The sequence below is a fragment of the Oratosquilla oratoria genome, chromosome 2, assembly GCF_046742065.1.
Source record: "Oratosquilla oratoria isolate Oo_2021 chromosome 2, ASM4674206v1, whole genome shotgun sequence".
NCBI classification, from domain to species: domain Eukaryota; kingdom Metazoa; phylum Arthropoda; class Malacostraca; order Stomatopoda; family Squillidae; genus Oratosquilla; species Oratosquilla oratoria.
Window position 1 is genome coordinate 59,550,781 of NC_134778.1, and position 20,588 is coordinate 59,571,368.

Below are 20,588 nucleotides of genomic sequence, written 5' to 3' on the forward strand. Positions count from 1 at the left end.
CATCTATTTCCAGATGCCTATATTTCACAATAATAGTATAATAATACATACATATATCAAGGTTCACCCCCCCCCTTACAAGATAGTCAAAGTCAAAAGGCATAATTCCATTCCCACCCCTCCCTCCCTCTCATCATGGCTCCTCCTGGATGACGGGTTATCCCTGCATCTTGCCCATTCAGAGCCCTTACACTAAATGCCGCCCCGGGGCAAAGTTCTCAGCGACGCCCCTCCCCCTTCCCCATCACCACTTCCCAACTCCACCATCCCTTACTGCCTATTATAGTTACTGGCTTGCGAAATAAACAGATTTCTAAAATGTAAATTAAAGTCCCTATTGTAGAAATGACAAGGGAAAAATATGTCATATTCTGTTTTTGACGCAAAATTCATACATTACGGTAATATATTCAGCGCTCCTCCGCCCTGTGTCCATTGCCTTGGGTCAGAAGCAATGCAAGCAAGATACAGCACATCCACAGCTAGGCCACTTCATTTGTATAATAGATATAAGTATAACAATAAAACAATTGTAATATTGATAAAGTAATAATAATGTACATACATCTACCATGGACTTTTCCCCTCATACAAAGTAATTTGGCCAAAGCAAAAGGCATTCCACTCTCCCACTCCTTTCATTCCCATCCACTCCACTCTACCCTCTTTAAGACAAACATTAAACAATCTCACCAGCTAGTACACCATCACTGTACCTCCATTTTTTAGACACTATGCATGAGACCTATATAACCAAGGTGCCTTATCTGCAGTCATCATTTTAATAACTGCTTTCACCTTATTTCTTATTTCACCTCCAATTTCCTCATTCATCACTCATTTTTTGGCACCTCCCACTGCAACTTCCTTTGCCTCTTCCATTATCATCTTTCCATCTGCACCTTTTTTCTTCTGTACTTGATTTGCTTCCCCTCCTCTCTTAATTTCCTCCCAAAAATCTTTTTATTATTTTCAAACGATTCTGTCACATTCTTCCTCCATTTTACATCTGCTCTCCTTTATCTTATGATTTATTTCTCTTCTTTTTTTCTTTGTACCTCTCATATGTTTCTCTTGTTCTATTTTGCAACCAGTCTGTGAATGCTTGTTTCTTCTGTTCTGCAACCTTTACTTCATCATCCCACCACTCAATAGCTTTCCATCCTCCTTGTTCCACACACCATCTTTGCACACCTTGTGACTCCCTCCTGGAAACATCCCCATTCCTTCTCCACTCATAGTTCTACTTTATCCTTCACTTCCTCCCACTTCTCTGTTTCTTATTGTACTTATTCTCCTTTTCTTTCTCTTTTAAGCAGTTTACTCCCTAACTTCTGTCCTTTTCCTCTTTCTCCATCTATCCTCCACTTCTGACTGACCATAAAAAAATTATCTGATAGTCCCCCACTCTCTCCCTTAAGAACATGTACATCCAAAACTCTTCCTACCCTTCTCCTGGGTACCACTATATAGTCCATTAAAACCCTATCTACCATCCTCTACCATGTGTACTTATCCTTGACTTTCTTCCTAAACACTGTGTTAGCTATCATCAACTCTCTAAACACATCACCATCAACTCTCCACTACAAGATTTTCCTGGCATTCCACACTTTCCAACCACTCTGTCTATTGGGTCATCTACTCTAGCAATGAAATCTCTTAATACCACTGCATTGACATTTCTCCGTAAACCTTCTATGCACTCATTTAAATCTATCCAAAAAGCCTCCCTTTCCTCTAAACTCTTCTCACTACCAGCTACATATGCACTTACAAAGACTCACATCTCCCCAGTTTCACCTTCATCCACATTAATCTTGAAGAGACCTCCTTCCATTCCACCACATGCTTACCTATTTCTTCATTTACTAGTATAGCCATGCCTTCTCTCCCTCATCCTCTTCACTCCTGACACCCTCCCCACTACACTTCCAAACACTCTACAATAATGTAATTATAATTTTGAGATTTAGTATTGTATTTTTGAATTACTGTACATATATGGGGTGGGGGGTCATAATCTTTGCAGGGCTTGCAGTCTCCAAAGATGAATTATTACCCCCTTGCCATCCAGGGGATGTCAAGAAGCTGACTAAAATAGTATAAAACAATAATCACGACATTACATTACTGGCTGTATAGATTCAGAACACCACAGGAATTATTTATGATCATCAACAGAAGGTAAATTACGAAGATTGCAGAACTGCCATGATGTAAACAATTCATATTCAGACACTGCTGTCTAGCAGAGCCCGCCACAACCATTTGTCATGTTAGCAAGGCCTACTCCTATTTCATAATTTTTCTTTCATACAACACTTTGACATGGAAAAATAGATATTCAGTAAACATTAGTTTGAAGATGCACAAGTTTGTTTAGTTAAGGACTTCTTGGCAGTCTATTTTGCCATATTTAGCACAGAAGGGGTGAGAGCAAATATTTTTGCCAGATGGGGCCACCACCACATATGTATTACTGTACATGAATAATGTCCCTGTTAGTACATTCAAATCTTTCCACTCAAGAAAGTGCCAGGTAGACAAAAAATCTCCATGGTCTGCTCCAGTTCCTCATCCATTGACAATCATTTTCCACTCTTACTTCCTCCCCTCCCTGTTCAACATTCATCTTGCATTCAATGCCCTTTTCACTTCATCCATCCACCTTGTTCACAGTCTTCCTCTCAAATCACTTCTACCTACAGCTTCAACACTTTCATTTATTTTCCACCGTCACTGAAAATCCACAGCCACATAGTAGCTGGTAATACTTCTTGGGCCCTCCAATAAATCTCTATGGATCAATATCTGCGTTGCATTGTGGGGCTGTCTCTATGTCACAACCTGAAGGTGGAAGAGCAATCCCTAGGTGATAGCTCTCCATGTATGAAAAGGTGTAAGAAATACATTTGAAGTAAATAGAAATATCAGGCCTAGTCCAGAGACCGAGTGTCAACCCTAAATGCACCTCCAGATAGAGGTGAAGAGGTAGTTGGGTTTTGAAAATGGGCAGCTTTGCACTCCATTTTGCATGACCACTACATACAAGTACCCATCATTAGTTCCTCCATGTAAGTGAATAATACAAATCAAAGAAAGGATAACAAAAGACATTTAACTCCTCCTCTGAACAACGTTTATTGTTGGCATTGATGCACCACTTGCAAACAGAAGAACTGGTAAGAATGTGCATTTCTTGTGCAATGTTTTTGGCAGCATATGTTCCAAGTCTGTTAATACTTTCTGTCCAATACTTCACACTATGCTATTGAGCTTCATGGCAATATGATTGTAAGGACACAAATGTAGCTACTGCATTAACTAAATTAAATTCCTTCTGCCTTTTTTTTTTCCTATCAACGAATCCTTCCCATCATAACAAATGTCAAAACAACTTTAATGTTGTGATAACTACATAGTTATCCGAAACATGTAATACCCTTTTGAGTATTCAGTGCACCTTATGAGAGGATCAGTAGCAGAAAATATCATTCTCTTCTTATGCACAATCTTCACATAAACTATTTTACTACATTAAATTTCCTGCCAAGCACCTTCACAGGCAACAGATGACTGACAGTACACAAACAAGTATTCATACAACTTTACACAGGCAAAATGCACCCACACAATAACAAGAGTAGATTCTAAATGCTCCCACACACAAATGTGTTACAAGCAGTGAGCACAAGCAAGCATACCAATGCATCTTCCATATCCACACCCAACACAGATTGTATCAAAACATCACTTCCACCATGGACTGAAAAAGTAGATGTGTGAAGAGCATGTCTGACTATTGTTTACGCTCCTCTATTGGGTAAGTCTTTCACTTTGTAAATCCTTACGATCCAGTGTTCTGAGGTATATGCCTCTTCTAAAACATCAAGTTCAAAATCTTTGCTTCCAATTTCAACATTCCTCACACGGTCATAACCTGGGGCCTTGCCTGAAATACCCAAATTGTGTCAACATACAGCTAAAAATGAAAGGGAGGAAATGCACATAAACATTATTTCATCTGCACAAACTGGAAAAATTAAACTAATAAAATAAATATATAACATTGTATGTGGACAGAATAAAGCCCACAAAACTCGGTATGCCTATATTTTCTTGAAATTCAGATTAGACCATTACATACCTCCTTCAGTGTAGACCTGGCCAAACCTATAGTAACACATCTTGTACATAAGGCAATTGTGTAAGGTAGGTGAGCCTTCCTTGTCCACCCGGAATTCCCCAGCTGGGGTATAATAATCATGCTCCTTAATGTGAGCACCTTTCTCTGTACTGCCTCCAATACGAACCATCCAGAGGAATTTGTTTATGTCTGTCAACAAAAATGTTCCCATAAATATTCAACTATGTCTTGGTTATGATTTATAAATCTTCATTCTATGATTCTCATTTACAAAATTCTTACTCCTATATACCAACATTATTTTCTTTCACCCTCTCCCTTCTCTGCTCAACAATACCTTCATTCCATACATCCATCTCATTCTTGGTCATCCCCTCAAGTTCACTCCATCCACCTCTGCCTTCCTTCATATCCACTCCAAATAAATTATGAAGCTCATAAGGACTACCCTTCAGGCCATGTCATCCCTTCATCCATTCACAATCTTTATTCATTCATTTCTACCTCTTGCATTCTCTCTTCCTTGCAAAACAGTTCCACATGCACCCAAAGTCCTAACTCCATCCATCCCTCTCTCTCAGTTTTCCTACCAAATTCACCCCACCCACTTCTGTTTACCATACACTCTTTGGTTGTCTTTCTACATTCTTCTTTCAATATGTTCAAACTGCCCCATCACTCCCTGTTCTACCATATTCAATACCTTGCCTTCCCATCCCTGTTCTATCATATTCAATACCTTGCCTTCCCATCCATGTTCTCTGCTTTACCTCTACACTTTTCCCATTCTTGTAACACATATTCCTCAAACACTTCATCTCAAAGCATTTAGTCTCTTCCTCTCTGCCTCCTTTACATTCCTGAAGGTAACTGAACAGAGAATGCTACCAGCATGCCCATATATCTGGTTTTTAGTCAGTGAGAATAAGAAAATACATTTTTGAAAAGAGGTGATAGTAACCCACCATGAGGAAACTGGATGTTAGACCATTATAATGGAAAAAAGAACTGCAAGTTTGCTGGAGCATCAAGACACTTAGTCATTGAGGATATGTATATCCAATCACCAACAACTGGCTGCACAGTTACAATTGAAAGCAGGATATTCCCAACTTAACAGAGCATGAGATAGTGACAAAATGTATATAAAAGTGGTGTCAAATGATACATCTTGGTGTAATGAAAGAAGGAAATATATTTTTAAGAGAAGACCAGGATGTTATATCTAAGAACACCAAAAATAGCAAAAGAGGATAGAAACTGATCAAAATATACAAGACAACCATGAACTCCATCACCCTTTGTCATTTTCTACCTTCCCTGGAGTTATGACCATGCCCACAGCTTAACACCTTATGTGTCTATGTGTTCAACTATCCTCACATGCAGTTAACCCAACACACATTTAATGCAGTGCATGTTCAACTCCTCATTTGTCATTTATCCCTACAACCCCACAATCATACACAAGACAATTTTCAAATGTTATGAAAAACAAAAAATGAAAACAAAATGATGGTAATTGGACAGCTGAGTTATCCTTTAAGTCAATACAATGAAAACAAAACTTACCGTCAGATGAATACCCGGTGAGACCTCCAAAAATAACTAAAACGTAATCAACGTCTAATTCTCTCATAATTTCGTATGCTTTGTCTTCTGGACTGGCCATGGCTTGACCAACCCTTGATATGTGTGTGTTGTTCCAAGTATTGTTGTCAACTAGAATTGTCCGATTAGCCATTGCAGTTATTTGGTAGCCATAATCCCACCAAGACATGACTTTGGCATCCTAAAATAAAAGATAATTCATTTAGTTACTCTACCAGTTCATCAAAACTCTGGTCAGGACTCAAGCCTCATATTTCAAAGCAAGGAAACCCAACTCCTACTTTTCAATCAGCCAAGGCAACTCAGGAATTTGACAATACTGATTCTAGTTAACACCCAAGGACCACATGATGGGCTTATACACCTACCTCTGGAGTGTTGTGTCTGAGCCAGTAGTATGCTTCCCTGAAGTCATCAAAAATAATGCGTGAACCATCATGACCTCGTGCTGATAACACAATAGATGGGGAACTGTATGCCTCAGAAGTGACCCACGTACAGTGAAATGTGTACACAACCAGGAACACTGACATGATGCACACAAAGGCAGTGGCAATCTGGGGAAGAAAGAAGTATTTCATATCACTAAGACATCAATCAACTGCCTCTTTTCTCTTACAGAAGACCCACAATGTATACCAATGTATTGAAATCCTAATGTAAATAAAAAAAATCCTTACCAGAGAGGTAGCCAAAGTCTAAAAAACAAACTCACTTCCACCCATTTCCCTCCCTTTCCTCCCTCTCATCTTAGCTCCTTATGGATGATGGGTCATCCCTGTATCCTGCCCACTGCCCTAGGTTAGATGTAATGCAGCATGACACAGCACATCCACAGCAAGGCTGCTTCACTTAATGGGTGACACCTCATCTTCATCCCATCATGCAAAAAAATAAAATATGGGGAGAAATCCCTTCAGGCTGCATCAAAATATCATTCACACATAACCACCACCACCCCCATCCCACACCCCCTTGTCCCTTCCTTACTCCCTCTTGCTCAACACCCCATCCACCCATCTCATCCTTGGTCATCCCCTTGTGTTCACTCCATCCATAATACATCCTAAAGAGCTTTTTCCTCTGTATACCCAGCCCCTTATACACAGTGACAAATCCTATTCTGTTAATATTTTTCATAACCAACCAAAAGTAGATAATTCTGAATATATAACTTCCTTACCTCACTCCTCATGAAATAGTTCCCTTCAAATTTACTCTTCTTTTTGTCAGCCTTAACATCATCTATCTGCTTCATATATGTTGTAAGAAGTGAAGACACCGCAATACCAGAAAGGATGCACATGACAGGCGCCAGGACTAACATCAGACGAACCATCACACCCTAGGGTAGTTGATTCAAACTAGTATCAATACATCAAATTTCCATAATACATACATACATATACCAATGTCTTTTTCCCAATTACAAGGGAGGTAGCCAAAGTTAAAGGCAGAAATCCACTCCCACCTATTTCATCCCCACATACTCCACTCCCATTCACTACCCTCCCTCCCTCTTTTCTTGGCTCCTCCTGGCTGCATCAAAAAATCATTCACATATATTCCCTCAGCCTCCCACTCCATGAGGGAATATTTGTGAATGATTTTTTTTTAATTTCCATAAAATAATCCCCAAATGCTAAGAACAAATACATATACAAAAGTCTGGCTCAACAAGGAATGGGGCCAATCACCTATAAAGTTTTACATGCCTGCATATGTTTTTATGCAGTCAATAATAGAAAGAGAAGAGGTATTAGAGCTTTAAGCATTTGGTGTTGTGCATTGAGGTCAATGTAGAAGTGGATGTGGAGGGGAATCATGGTAAGAGACATGAGTAAACATCTGGGTGGAATGAAAAGTGCAATGAGAAACACATTTAGGAGTGAATGGAAAGAGAAGGTTGTGTGAAGGAGTGATTGTTCTCATGGTGCTATATGGAATTGCTTTATCTTCCTTGTTCTTCATGATTTTGCAAGACTTTATAGATCTCAAATGCTCTACATTTTTTTCCCACTTACCGGTATACCCCTGTTCATTAATACTAAGCTTTTCTCATTTATCTACTTCTTATTCAGGTATTGCCAAATGTATATGAGGGCCCTTTTCCCTTATGAAAATTGACTAAGTCAAAGTACACATCCACTTGATATACATTTAAAAATACATTAACCTCTTCACTCCGGGGCACATCGCACGTGTGGCAGCATTAGCTGCCCGACGTGCGATGTTGCGTCATAATAATCACATTATAAAAAATAAAGTTAGTGCTCAATCGTTCGTTCTCTTTCACCCGTGTATTTTGATAACCATAGAAAATTGATGAAGCCAGTTTAGAGAGAATGAAAATTACGTAGGTACAACTACAATAAATATAATCAAGATGGCGACGTCAGCATCATCGAGTACCCACTTGCTCCTCATGCTGCCTATGTAGGCATCACCGTATGGAAGTGGTTAAAAAAAACCCTCCCTTCTCATGGTCTGATGGGTCATCCACACTGCTCTGGTAGAAAGCAATGAAATGTGGAAGAGTGCCCTCACAGTAGGGCCCAACAGCTGCAACTTGTTTACCCCAACTGCATCATGAAATGGTGACCTCCATCTTCATCCACTCAACATTTACAGTACAAATAAGAACATCCCTCTGGACCATGTCATCCTTTCATCCATTCACAATATACCTCCATTCATTCCCATCTTTTGCATGCTCTCTTCCCTGCTTGAAAGAGGTTCCTTGTGCATCCAAGGCCTCCTTCACTCCATCCATTCACCTTCTTCCTGGTCTTCTTCTAACATGCACTTCATCCACACTCTCACTACACCCAAACCATCTTGGCACTACTTCACTTTATTTCCCTATCTGACAGCTCTCTTTTTACACACATTCTCTGCCTAAACTTCACCTTTCTATCCAAACCAATTATTTCTCAATAACTTCATCTCAAAAACATTCACTCTTCTTTTCTGCCTCCCTTATATTCCAAACCTCTGCTACATACAGAATGGGTACAATCATCCTTTGTATATCTATAGTAACACCTTTTTAACTTACCGCAAAGTAGATACTTAGAACACCATACAGGATGATGAAAATGTTTTCATCTGTAAGTTTGGAGAAACAGAAGTAAAGTCCAACAGGAAACATGAAGACGAGCATTTGCAAGTCAAAATAGAAGGAAGACCATGCAGTTGGCTGATGCTCAGAAACTGATGCAATGATGGGGATGTTATTCTTTGCATATGAAGGATCCAGAAGAGAGTAGAAACGGCCTGTCCAGGGTGCAATCTTCCCAGTGGCTGTTAGCAGCACAAGTACCAACACACTGAGGGAAGCCACTGTTGAGATGACAGCACGGAACAACACCTCAAACTGTTCCTTGTTTAACCTTGACTTCACATAATCAACAAAAGCATGGATCTGACACAAGCCAAACACACCAAAGGCCTGCAAAAAAGAAAAGGATGTTAATTGTTAAATATAAAAACATACTAATATAGCAATTAACATGACACAATTTTTGTCAACGAGAAACTGACCCCCATGTGTTCTGATGTAGACACAGGCTGGAATCCTACAAAGGAGATCTGCATGGACAGGATGGTTCCAATGACGTACAGTGAAGAGTAAGCTACATAGACTCGATGTGAGAACCTGCCTGTGATCATCAGGACCAAGACATGAAGAGGGATGATGTTGATGAGGAATACATAGCCTCCCCAAGATGAAACCTGCAAGAACAAAATAATTTATATGGAGGAAAAAAAGTCTTTGATATGTATGTATTTACCTAGTTGTAGTACACATGAAAGAAGCAATGCTTGCTGGGTTCCATCTCCTATTCACCAATTTATCATACCTAACCTCAAATCTACACAGTTCCAACTTATTCTATGTCCTTGATTAACCATTATCATATTTAGATTTGAATTCATGTATTATTTGGATCTGGCCTGTATTACTTTGTAAGCTATTTCAAGTATTTATGCATGTATATGGAAAATGTATTTTTTCACATCCTTCAGACATTATGCATGTGAGAATAAAATGGGTGGAAGTGGATTTATACCTTTGACTTTGGCTACCTCCCTTGAAAGGAGGAAAAGGCCCTTTGTATATGTATGGCATGTATGTATACATGTATGTATGTATGTACATGTATGGCAGATGAGTAGATGGCTGTTGCCAGTTACCTGGGCTGCACTGGTCAGAGGCAACACATCACTTCCACAGAAGGGGCCTAATAGTAAAATTGAATGCCCAAATCCTTCAACTGAAAAAGAGCCCTAATATCCTGGGCCTCACCTTTGATATTTACATGACCGGCAGCTAACATGCACTTCTACCTAAAAACATGAGATACAGCTTTATTCAAGTACAGAAAAGACAAAATCTTACCATGTAGAAATAGGCTAGAGCAGCCATGGTTGACCAGAAGAGTGTTCCAGTTTTGACAGCTTTAATCCACATGTAATATGTGAGCAGCATACAGAAAATAGCTATACCTGCAAACAAAATGTATACCAAAAATTAATACATACATACATATACCAAAGGCTTTTTTCCCCCCTTATAAGGGAAGTCAAGGCTCCATCGGGGTGGGAATGATTTTATGCCTTTTCCTTTTTGGCTATCTCCCTTGTAAGGAGGAAAAAGCCTTGGTATATGTATAAGGGAGGTAGTCAAAGGCATAAAAACCTCTCCCATCCATTCCATCCCTATCACACTCCACTCCTCTCCACCCTCTTCCCTCCTGCTTATACAAACATATAACAAGTGCTTCTTCACCCTTACAAGGGAGGCAGCCAAAGTCATACATACATAAACCAAGGCTTTTTCCCCCTTACAAGGTGGGGTAGCCAAAAAGAAAAAGGCATAAAATCATTCCCACCCATTCCATCCTTGAATACACTCCACACCCCTCCACCCTCCCTCTTATCTTAGCACCTCCTGAATGACAGGTCATCCCTGCACCTTGTCCACTGCCCTGGGTCAGAAGCAGTGTTGTAAGACACAGCACATCCACAGCAAGGCCACTTCATTAAATCGGCGACCCCCCCTCTCCGTCCCCCCATTGCATAAAATGAGAGGACGGGGAGAAATCCCTTCGGGCTGCGTCAAAATTTTGCTCACACATACTACCTCACCCCCCATCCAGCCGCCCATTCCACCTAATGCAATCACATCATCCATATACAACCATTCTCCATTCACCCCTGTCTTCTGTCCTCTCCTGTCCTTCCTCAACAGACATTCCCCTCTTCCCCAAAGCCCCCTTCATCCCATCCATCCACCTCATCCTAGGACGTCCCCTCATGTTCACTCCCTCCACATCTGCCTTCCACACCTCTTTTACTAGTCTTTCTTCACTCATTCTTTCCATGTGTCCAAACCATCCTAATATTCTTTCATCAACCCTATCTCCCAGCTCCTTTTCTGCCCCTGTTCTCCTCCTCACCTCCTCATTTCTCACTCTATCTAGCCTAGTAACCCCCATCATACTTCTCAGACACCTCATCTCAAACACGTTCAAACTCCTTCTCTCTTCTTCTCTTATGTTCCATGTTTCTGCCCCATACAGTGCTGTTGGCACAATCACTCCTTCATACAGTCTCCTCTTAGCATCCATTCCCAAATGATGATGATGATGATGATTAAGAAGAAGAAGAAGAAGAAGAAGAAGAAGAAGAAGAAGAAGAAGAAGAAGAAGAAGAAGAAGAAGAAGAAGAAGAAGAAGAAGAAGAAGAAGAAGAAGAAGAAGAAGAAGAAGAAGAAGAAGAAGAAGAAGAAGAAGAAGAAGAAGAAGAAGAAGAAGAAGAAGAAGAAGAAGAAGAAGAAGAAGAAGAAGAAGAAGAAGAAGAAGAAGAAGAAGTTTGTAACAGAAATGTATTATGGCTGCAATTATTGAACAATTATATGACAGATACACTACAGCACTACAACCTTAACTGTAATTGAAATGTGGATGTGAAATTCTTACCTTCATTGTCATATGACCCAGCCACAGATCTTGAAATATATCCAGGCACAATGGCAATCATGACAGCAGACACCAGTCCTGCCCCTGGACCCTGAGTACAACAGATAATAAAATGAAACTGCAGATATTAACTATACTATAGGCATTAACTGGGTAACATTAGAACAGTGTTTCTCAAACGGTGCACCCGGGCGCACTAATGCGCCCTGGAAGGTAGCCAGGTGCATCACAAGATAAGGGAAGATTTAATTTAAAAAATATACTTATATTTAAAAAAAAATTGTATAATTTTCATATATTTTAGACACCAAAAATGTGGTTTAATAATTAGTGTCAACTCTTTGCCATCTGACATTTTGAACTGAAGGGTAAATTCCTTAATCTTTAAGAAGCAATGGCATAGTCAACCCTTTCCCTTTTTCTTTCCTAGGGGGATTTAAATTAGTCATTTCTGATCCCCCCTCCCCCTCTCACTCAACTGATTATTGAATGACAATCCGGATCTTTTAATACTTTCTGTTTATTTTTTATATTTTTGTTTTACATGATTTATGGGAGTTTGTAATGAACTAGTTCCTTTTTTTCAGTAGAATCAATGATGTGCCCCAAACTTTTGGTTAATTCATAGGTGCACCCCAAAGTTTTGGTTAATTCACAGGTGTGCCCTGGTGTAAAAAAGTTTGAGCAACACTGCATTAGAGCATGGCAGTATGGGGAGTCATTTAACACTTTCTCAGTGACAATTATCTAATGTACCATGTAGAAGACCCCACAAGGCTGTATACTCCACCTCCACCTTTATTCCATTCCCAGCTACATGTGATCCCAAAATACTTAGAAGTTCTGCTTCCTCCAGGTTTTCACCTCCACCCCATAATCTCTTGAACACCTTATCACCTTAATTTTGCCCAGTTTTCTGCCCCATACTTTCACAGCCTTCCATACTCCACCACCACTGCTTCAGTCTATCCTACAACTCAGCCACAAGTGCAGTGTCATCTTTACACAGCAAACAGTTCACCTCCCATTTCCCTTCAACCTCACTCCTCTGCCTCATCCCTTGCATTTACCTCTCTCCCCACCCCATCTATATACATGTTAAACAACCATAGTTACATTTTGCAACTGGAAAATGAAAAGGATCTTCGTGTTTTACTTCCATCCTGTTTATTCTGCACAACCCCATTTCTCCTTTGCAACTATTCTTCATATGGTTACATCTTTTCTTCCACCACTGCTCTCACCTTTTCTTCTCAACAACTGCTGCCTTTCTTTCTGTTCCCTCCCATATGATTAAACTTACTACGACAAACACCAACAGTACATACATCGAGCTACATATCAAAAATCATCTTTCTTCTAACAAATATTACTCCAATTTTCCCTTTTGCTCTCATCTGTACCACATCTATGCACATTTATGACCCAATTTCTACGGTTCTGTATGGAACTCTCATCTTAGCCCCTCTATCTGACATTTCACAGGTTATAACATGAGAATTATAAAATTTTCACACTTAATACTACCTGTACAAGAAATAATAGCCTTCAGCGGTCAGGACATAGATTTAACTTACAAGTAGTTATGAAATTTTCACCAACAGCATTATCAATGATTAGATTAAGATTCCTGCCTATAAAATTCAGTTTTAAAATTCACTAAGGCAAACATTAAAGTATATAATATACCAAAGGCTTTTTCCCCCTTACAAGGGAGGTGGCCAAAGTCAAAAGGAATAATCCCATTCCAACCCATACCCCCCCTCCCTCTTATCTTGGCTCCTCCTGGATGACAGGTCATCCCTGCATCTCACCCATTGCCTTGACTCAGATGCAATGTAGCAAGACACAGCACATCCACAGCAACGACTCTTCATTTAATCAGCGACTCCCCATCCCCTCATGCAGAAAAATGAAATGGACTGTCAAAAATATTAACACATAACCACCCCTATCCCCTACCCACTCCCTTCCATGCACCAAGTATCATCCATACACAGCCATTCTCCACTTAACCATATCTTCTGCCTTCTCCCTTCCTTCCTCAACAGACAACCCCCTCTTGCTCAACACACCTTTTAACCCATCCACCTCTGCCTTCCACACTCCTTTGACTAATTTTTCTTCAATAATTTTTTCCATGTGTCCAAACCAACCCAACCCAACCCTATCTATCATCTTATCCACCTCCACTCTACTCCTCACCTCCTCATTTCTCATTCTATCCAACCTTGTAACCCCTACCATACTTCTCGGACATTTCGTCTCTTTTGTTCCTTGTATCTGCCCCATACAATGGTGTCAGCACAATCACCCATTCATACAATCTCCTCTTAGCATCCATTCCCAAGTGTCTATTTCTCATTACACTTTTTAATCCCCACCTAAGCAACTCTGTAAATTACAAAGCCCAATTTTAACTTTTTTTTTTTTTTTTTTTTTTTTATCTACTACTACCAACCTTAAGTTCCTTTGTCAGCTGGTAAGTGACAATTGTTGTAAAGGAGGAGAAGAGAGGTGCTAGGAAGACACATACATTACGAATATCAACTGTTATATGGACCCAGTTGAGCACATGGTAGATAGCTGCTGAAGTCACCATCAACCCAGGATAGATGGTACCTGTTAAAAGAAATAATATAAACTTAAAAATATTTTGACTATACACACACACTAGCACTCCATCTCCCTTTTTGTTCTCTGATCAAGCTAAGAAAGGGAAATTCAAAATAACTTGCATGTGATCTGCTGGCAATCACTTGTATCCCCTTAATTTCCTTTCATCAACTTTTTATACAATTTTTTTCATCTCCAGATACCCCACAGACACCAAAATTCACATGAGGAAAAAAGGAATATGAGACTCAGACGAAAATCTAAATGCCTTCAGATACAATGAAATTTTGAGAAACTATAGCTAAAAAATATATGAATTGTAGTTACACTAAAAGATTGTGAAAAACAAATGGCAAGTACTTCCAATAATACAAGTATATGTATGTATGTAGAGACAAATTGTCAACATCAGAACTATAAGTAGTGTGTGGTAGCAAGAGAAATCTTGGGTCCCACTTAAATCATAAACTAATTTCTAAAATCATAACAGTACTTCCAAGCTTACCTCCAATGATTCTTCCCAGGGGATACCATGCTCGATCATCAAACCAATTATGGAAGCTATAGAATCCTTCTTCAGCCAAGAACTTGGTGGTGCGATAATTGAAATAAGGATCAAACTCATGGATAACAGACTCAAATCGAAGTACTGAGAATAACCGGCAAGAAAATGCTGCAAAAAGATAAAACAGAAATAAATAAGGAACATGCCACAGCTGAATAGGTGTATAACATATTTCAATTCCATTGAACCCTGCCACTGGCGAAGTTGGACCAAGGGCATGGTTCATTAAATTCCATGCTACAAAGTCCTCTGTAAGGGGCACCGTCCTAGCCACCCAATAAGAGGGAAACTTGTGACATTAAACCATATCATCAAACCAATGTCATGAGAATTACTTTGGAAATAATAATAATAGTTGTGGCTTTGAGATTCAATGACCGGAAAACTGCAGCCCCACAGTTGCTGGCAATGATCCCTTGGCCCTCCCACAGACATCTCCAGGATGAACCTTTGAACTGGTGTCTGTATTGTATTAACATAAAAAAAATTCCATATCACCGACTTGTCATAGAAGAAAGCATGCAGTTGCTGGTTCTCAGTTTTTCTTATGTGTAAAGGTGGCATAAATACAGATGAAACTAAGAGATAAATCTTGGCCCTGGTCCAGAAACAATGGCTGCACCTCTATGAGGTGAGGAGGTTGATAAGTCACGAAGATGGACAGGTGGAAGACGATTCTGTCTACTGTCCATCTTGCAAGACCACCACATGCACATACCCATTACAAGTCCCTCTATTTTGAAGGAGTCGCAAACACTATGTTATTTTTCTGTTCAGTGTTCAGAGCTACAACACATCTAAAAGATGTAATACCTATATACTGCAATGCCACTTATTCAAAGTAAATTAATTTAAAGTCATGTTTCATCTTTATAAACATAAATGCAAAGGCATCTCCCCCCTTACCTTACAAGTGGGGTGGTTACACCAAAACATACTTTGCGAGAAAATTTTAATAGGAAAAGGAGTCCTTAGTTTCTTTCATCTGTCTCATATTATCTTCTCTAATTATAATAATCATTGCTTTGAGATTTCATGACTGGAATCCCATAGCAGATGGCAAAAATCCTCAGGCCTACCCATAGTTCTAAGAAGAAATGCTGGACTGCTATTTGCTATGTAATAGAGTGGAACTGTTTCTATATTACTGGGTCACAGTAGTAAGAGGATAGAAGCAGTCACCAGTTGTAAGCTCTCTTTGTGTGAAAAAGCAGAGGAAATATAGTTCAAGTTGACAGAGATACTGGTCCCAGAAGGTCAAGTTGTTGATATGTTTCAAAGGCAGGAGGTAAAAAGCAGATTCTTCCTGAGGTCCATCCTGCAGACCAACCATTAGCAGGTACTTGTCACTGGTCCCACTTTGCACAACAAGTAAAGAAATGATGTGGTAGCATTCTTGTTCTCCACCACAGGGAAAAAGAAAGAGGTGGAGTTATAGGAGTGTTAAAGGAGATTTAACCCCTTCCATACGGTGCCGCACAAGTAGGCGTCATGGGGAGCGAGTGTATTCGCGAGGCTGCCATATCGGCGTCTTGATTATATTTATTGTAGTCGCCCCTCCATAATGACATTCTTTCTAATTCTTTTGTAATCGCATTTTCTATGGTTATCAAAATTCACGGGTGAAGAGAGAACGATCGATATAAGCGGTGACTATATTTTATGATGCGAGTATTATTACGACACGTCGTACGGCTGGCATTGGCTGCTGCCACCGAGATCTAAGTCCATGACGCCTACGTGTGCGGCACCGTATGGAAGGGGTTAAAAGGGTAGAAGAGGTTTGAAGAAGCCAAGAGTAACTTAACATTCCTCACTGAAAGATTAATTTATAATCTTGAAAGAATACTGCATGACATTGGTTCATGAGGATCCCTGAAGTCATGATTGCATGAATCTTATATAGTCAATACCCCCCCACAATTTATTTTCATAAATAAATATATACATATATACAATAGAACATTGGTTCTCAGCCACAATACATTCTAGAATACCATTTCAGGGCTGATTTGGTAAAAGACTGGAAATGTTTAGTGACCTGCTGGATACAGCTTTATTAGGGCGATAATTTTCCACAAAAATTTGAACTTTACCCCTCAACTTCATTTGGGTTGGTAAAGAACCAATAGATTGGTCGACTACAGGAGCAAAAAATTACACATTTTTATGGTTGACAACTAATTTGTTATATTTATGAGACGTTGAAGGACAGAGGTTTTACTGCAAATATATTTAATTCCAACATCTACTCAAAAAGACATGCCATATTTCAATGCACAAAAATCATTCCAAATGAGATACTTACAGAGGAGAGCAGCCAGTGACAGGACTGCCATCTTCAGCAGTGTGTCCTGCTTCTGCACTGACATACGCAACCATCCTCGTGTTCGATAACTTAACACTGGGGCCGACATCTGTAAAGTATAAAGATGACACAAGTGAAAATTAATATTCATATACATTCCTTTATAAAGACACAACCATGCACTGTCAATCCAGGCAACAGTGAGAGAACTATAGGAAGGCAAGAGATTTTTGCCAGTTGCCACGGGGTCACAGGCATCTGCCGTAAAAAAATTATATGGAACTTGTATTTTGGGGGTTGTTGTTGTAGTATTGAGTTTGGTGGGCTTTCTTAAAAAGATTGATTAGTTATCTGGATGTGAATATGTTTATGTGTGGATGTTTTGTGTGGTTTGGTGGTAGGTTGTGGTAGATATTTGAGTAATATGCTGGTGGTGTAGTTTTTGCTGCATTCTGTCAGCAGTGCTTGTGAGGTGTTGTGTGAAGAATGTGTTGTTTAGGGTTCTGGCATAGAATTGTGTTCCCAACATTTTAATGCAATGTCCTATTAAAAGGATTTTTTTTCTGTAGTGTTCCTTTGGTCCAGGTTCAACCATCTACCCTTCACTTGTTCATATGGTAATAAATGACAATTGGCAACTGCTCCTCCTTTACAAACGAACTTGTGACATAGAAATAGACCCACATCAACACACTTGACCTTTGACTTAAAGGATCCCTATTTCAGAGGCAATGAACAAAATCTAATGACTTGCATTAAAGTTCCTATTCCACCCAACTATACAGTCAAAGCATATCAAGAACCTATCCTCACAATCATTGCTAAGCCTGATATTAAGTCACAATAAATATGTTGAATCTATTATATTCATTGGATCAATCTTCCCCTCCTTTTGTCTGATAAATCAAAGGATAAGTGTAAATCATGAACACCTCAAATTTTCTTTCAAGAGTGATCTATGGTGGTGCCCTTTGAACACTGTTAACTAAAATAAAGCCATACACTTCTAGTCAAAGAAATTCAAGACAGCAATTACATTAGTTTCCCATTACTAATACATTACAATGATTTTCTGTTGTTCCAGTAACAAATACATTTTCCACTTTTTATATATTTTTTGCATTTGAATGACCTAATTTTTCTTTGAAATGGTTACGTTAAGTTAGGAGTTATTGGACAATGAAGTTTTGTATTAAATATCACTGCTTGCATATTTGTGGAATTTTACCAATATTAAAAAATAAATTGTAGAACAGCATCTTTTTCAGGGAATGCCTGAGTTAGTTATCCTCAACAAACTGTGGTTAGGTTAGCTCAGGGCAAAGGTTTAGCTCTCACTAACATACATCGGTTCCTAATCCACAGGTGAGGTCAGCGGTAAACATATGGACAGCATAAAATTTTACTTCTCTGGGTCTCTTCCTATGACAAATACAAGAAACAAACTCATTATATGTTTCCATTAACTTAATAAGCTTATTCCATTTAATTTATAACTAATACTTTAGATTATCATCAAAAGTAAAGGTAATAAATAGCAGTCTGAACGAAATCAAATATCAATTTTGATGACAAATTCAGCTCCATTACCTAATTTGTGTTCTTCCATATCTAAGAACCTCCACAAAGTGATAATGCCACTAACGTTCACGCTATTGAAACTACAAGCCATTAAAAAATATTTAATTTTCAACCCATGTTCTTAAGCCTAAAACACATGCCAATACTGGTTTTCAGGCTTCAACATGCATCTCCTATGAATATATCAAATTACATCCTATTAACATGGCATGCTATTTGATGATTCAATCACATTTAATTTCCTTGAGCATGTTTACAGTACCCGTCTCAGACAGATGCAACATCAACTGATGCCGGCCATGGCACAGGCCATAAATCATAGTACTTTTCATATTATCACTTTGTCACATGACTTCAGCTCCTCAATTCACGAAAATGTGCAGCATCTCCTTTGAAATCATGACCAACCTTTTAGTTAACTCAATGGAAGAGAGAGAAAAATTGTTTATCTCCACCGAAGTTCACCTCCCCATCAGGTGTCGGCTTCCCATTGGCTACTTCAGACAGCGTCTGCCTGAATGTAAACAAACGTCAGTGACACATTGTACAACCATTTGCTGTCGTGTAATATTTTCTAACTGTATTTTACAGGAATCTTAGTTTAAGTACACTGCATTAAGAGACTATCATTTTGTTTAGGAACAGTTATCCAATTTTTACTGTTAAGCAAAAAATTTAAACTGCTTTTGAGAGTATGCTCGAATCCTCACATAAACAAAGGAAGAACGCAAGTAATTAAGCGTAAGTAATAAATAAATTGTAGGACTCCTCTAATTGGGCTTTCATTGATGTTCTGACAATGGCTAAGCATAACCCTACTTATGTCCTGACAAGGTTCTGATCAGCACAATGATGCAAATATTTTGTAAACATTAATCATCAGATAAAATATCTCGAATTCGCCATGTTAACAAAACATGTTTATACGATATTTAGGTAAATCCATTTACTTAATTGTAAAATACAGGATTAAAACTATATTCTTGGGATACCGGTCCCCTACTTCCACTTATCAAGAACTAATAAAATAATCAACAGGATTGCAGCTTAATTAATATTCCCTTTGTATGACATCGACAGCGTTGTCCTATTCAGTTCAGTATATTATGGACTTAGCGACATTCCTAAGGACGTTCCACAGCATTCATTTACTATGGCAATAACTTTTCACTCAAAAAAGAATGTTGACCGCTTTTAGCTTTTAAGCCCTCTTTTCTACTGTCCTCCTTAAATCTCCACTTACCACCTCGATGGCTCAAACTCTTCGTTTGAAATGTCCCCAAAGAAGGCGATGGTCATCGCCGACAAAATGCTAATGATAACACTTAGAGATAGTCTTAACAGTAATTAGTATGGGTTGTTGGATACCAGGATTCCCAACCCATGAAGCACATCAATATGTATTTATCTCTAGCCTTACAAGATTTAGAGGACTGTCAAAGGCTCAGTAACTCCACTTCCTCATATTTCTTCCCCTTCGGACGCTGGGTCACCCGTTTGGATCAAATGCAACGAGACATCTTTTTCATACACTGGCCAATAACTGTAGTTGGTTTAAGTCCACCTTTTTGCCTCCCCACGCCTCATCAATTCATCTATGGAGTACATGCAGGGACATTCCTTAAATTAGGCCCGCATTATCTCTTCATAGTCTCCCTCCACATTTCCTATTTCTTGCATTGATTTAATTTTCTCACCGACGTACCACGAGCATCGAAATATCCTTTCACTATCTGTCCTTCTCGTTCTGTTTTTTCCTCTCATGCTCACTTC

The 20,588-nt window shown here is 39.1% G+C and overlaps 1 protein-coding gene across 2 annotated transcripts; it reads right to left on the reverse strand.

The window, feature by feature from the left end:
* Nucleotides 1-3,125: 3,125 nt before the first annotated feature.
* Stt3A (catalytic subunit 3A of the oligosaccharyltransferase complex) lies at nt 3,126-19,335 on the reverse strand. Of its 2 annotated transcripts, none has more exons than XM_076208934.1 (13): nt 19,224-19,335; nt 17,235-17,343; nt 14,867-15,034; nt 14,207-14,367; nt 11,746-11,836; nt 10,164-10,270; nt 9,305-9,496; nt 8,820-9,212; nt 6,945-7,106; nt 6,130-6,318; nt 5,723-5,942; nt 4,151-4,339; nt 3,126-3,955 (listed from the first exon to the last, which is right to left on the reverse strand). In XM_076208934.1, exons 2-13 carry the CDS (start codon nt 17,341-17,343, stop codon nt 3,810-3,812), a joined length of 2,127 nt encoding a protein of 708 aa, XP_076065049.1. In that variant the 5' UTR covers nt 19,224-19,335; the 3' UTR covers nt 3,126-3,809. The 2 variants fall into 2 exon arrangements, with proteins under 2 accessions (XP_076065049.1, XP_076065055.1); XM_076208940.1 differs by lacking the exon at nt 19,224-19,335 and adding an exon at nt 19,078-19,106.
* Nucleotides 19,336-20,588: the final 1,253 nt, after the last annotated feature.

Bases quoted from the DNA above. Each gene is read 5' to 3' on its own strand.
- Stt3A (XM_076208934.1), bottom strand. From the start codon at position 17,343: ATGTCGGCCCCAGTGTTAAGTTATCGAACACGAGGATGGTTGCGTATG. The intron at 10,271-11,745 runs GTAAGAATTTCA...TTTTGTTTGCAG, and splicing joins TGGGTCATATGACAATGAAG to GTATAGCTATTTTCTGTATG. The intron at 7,107-8,819 runs GTAAGTTAAAAA...CAACTACCCTAG, and splicing joins TTCTAAGTATCTACTTTGCG to GGTGTGATGGTTCGTCTGAT.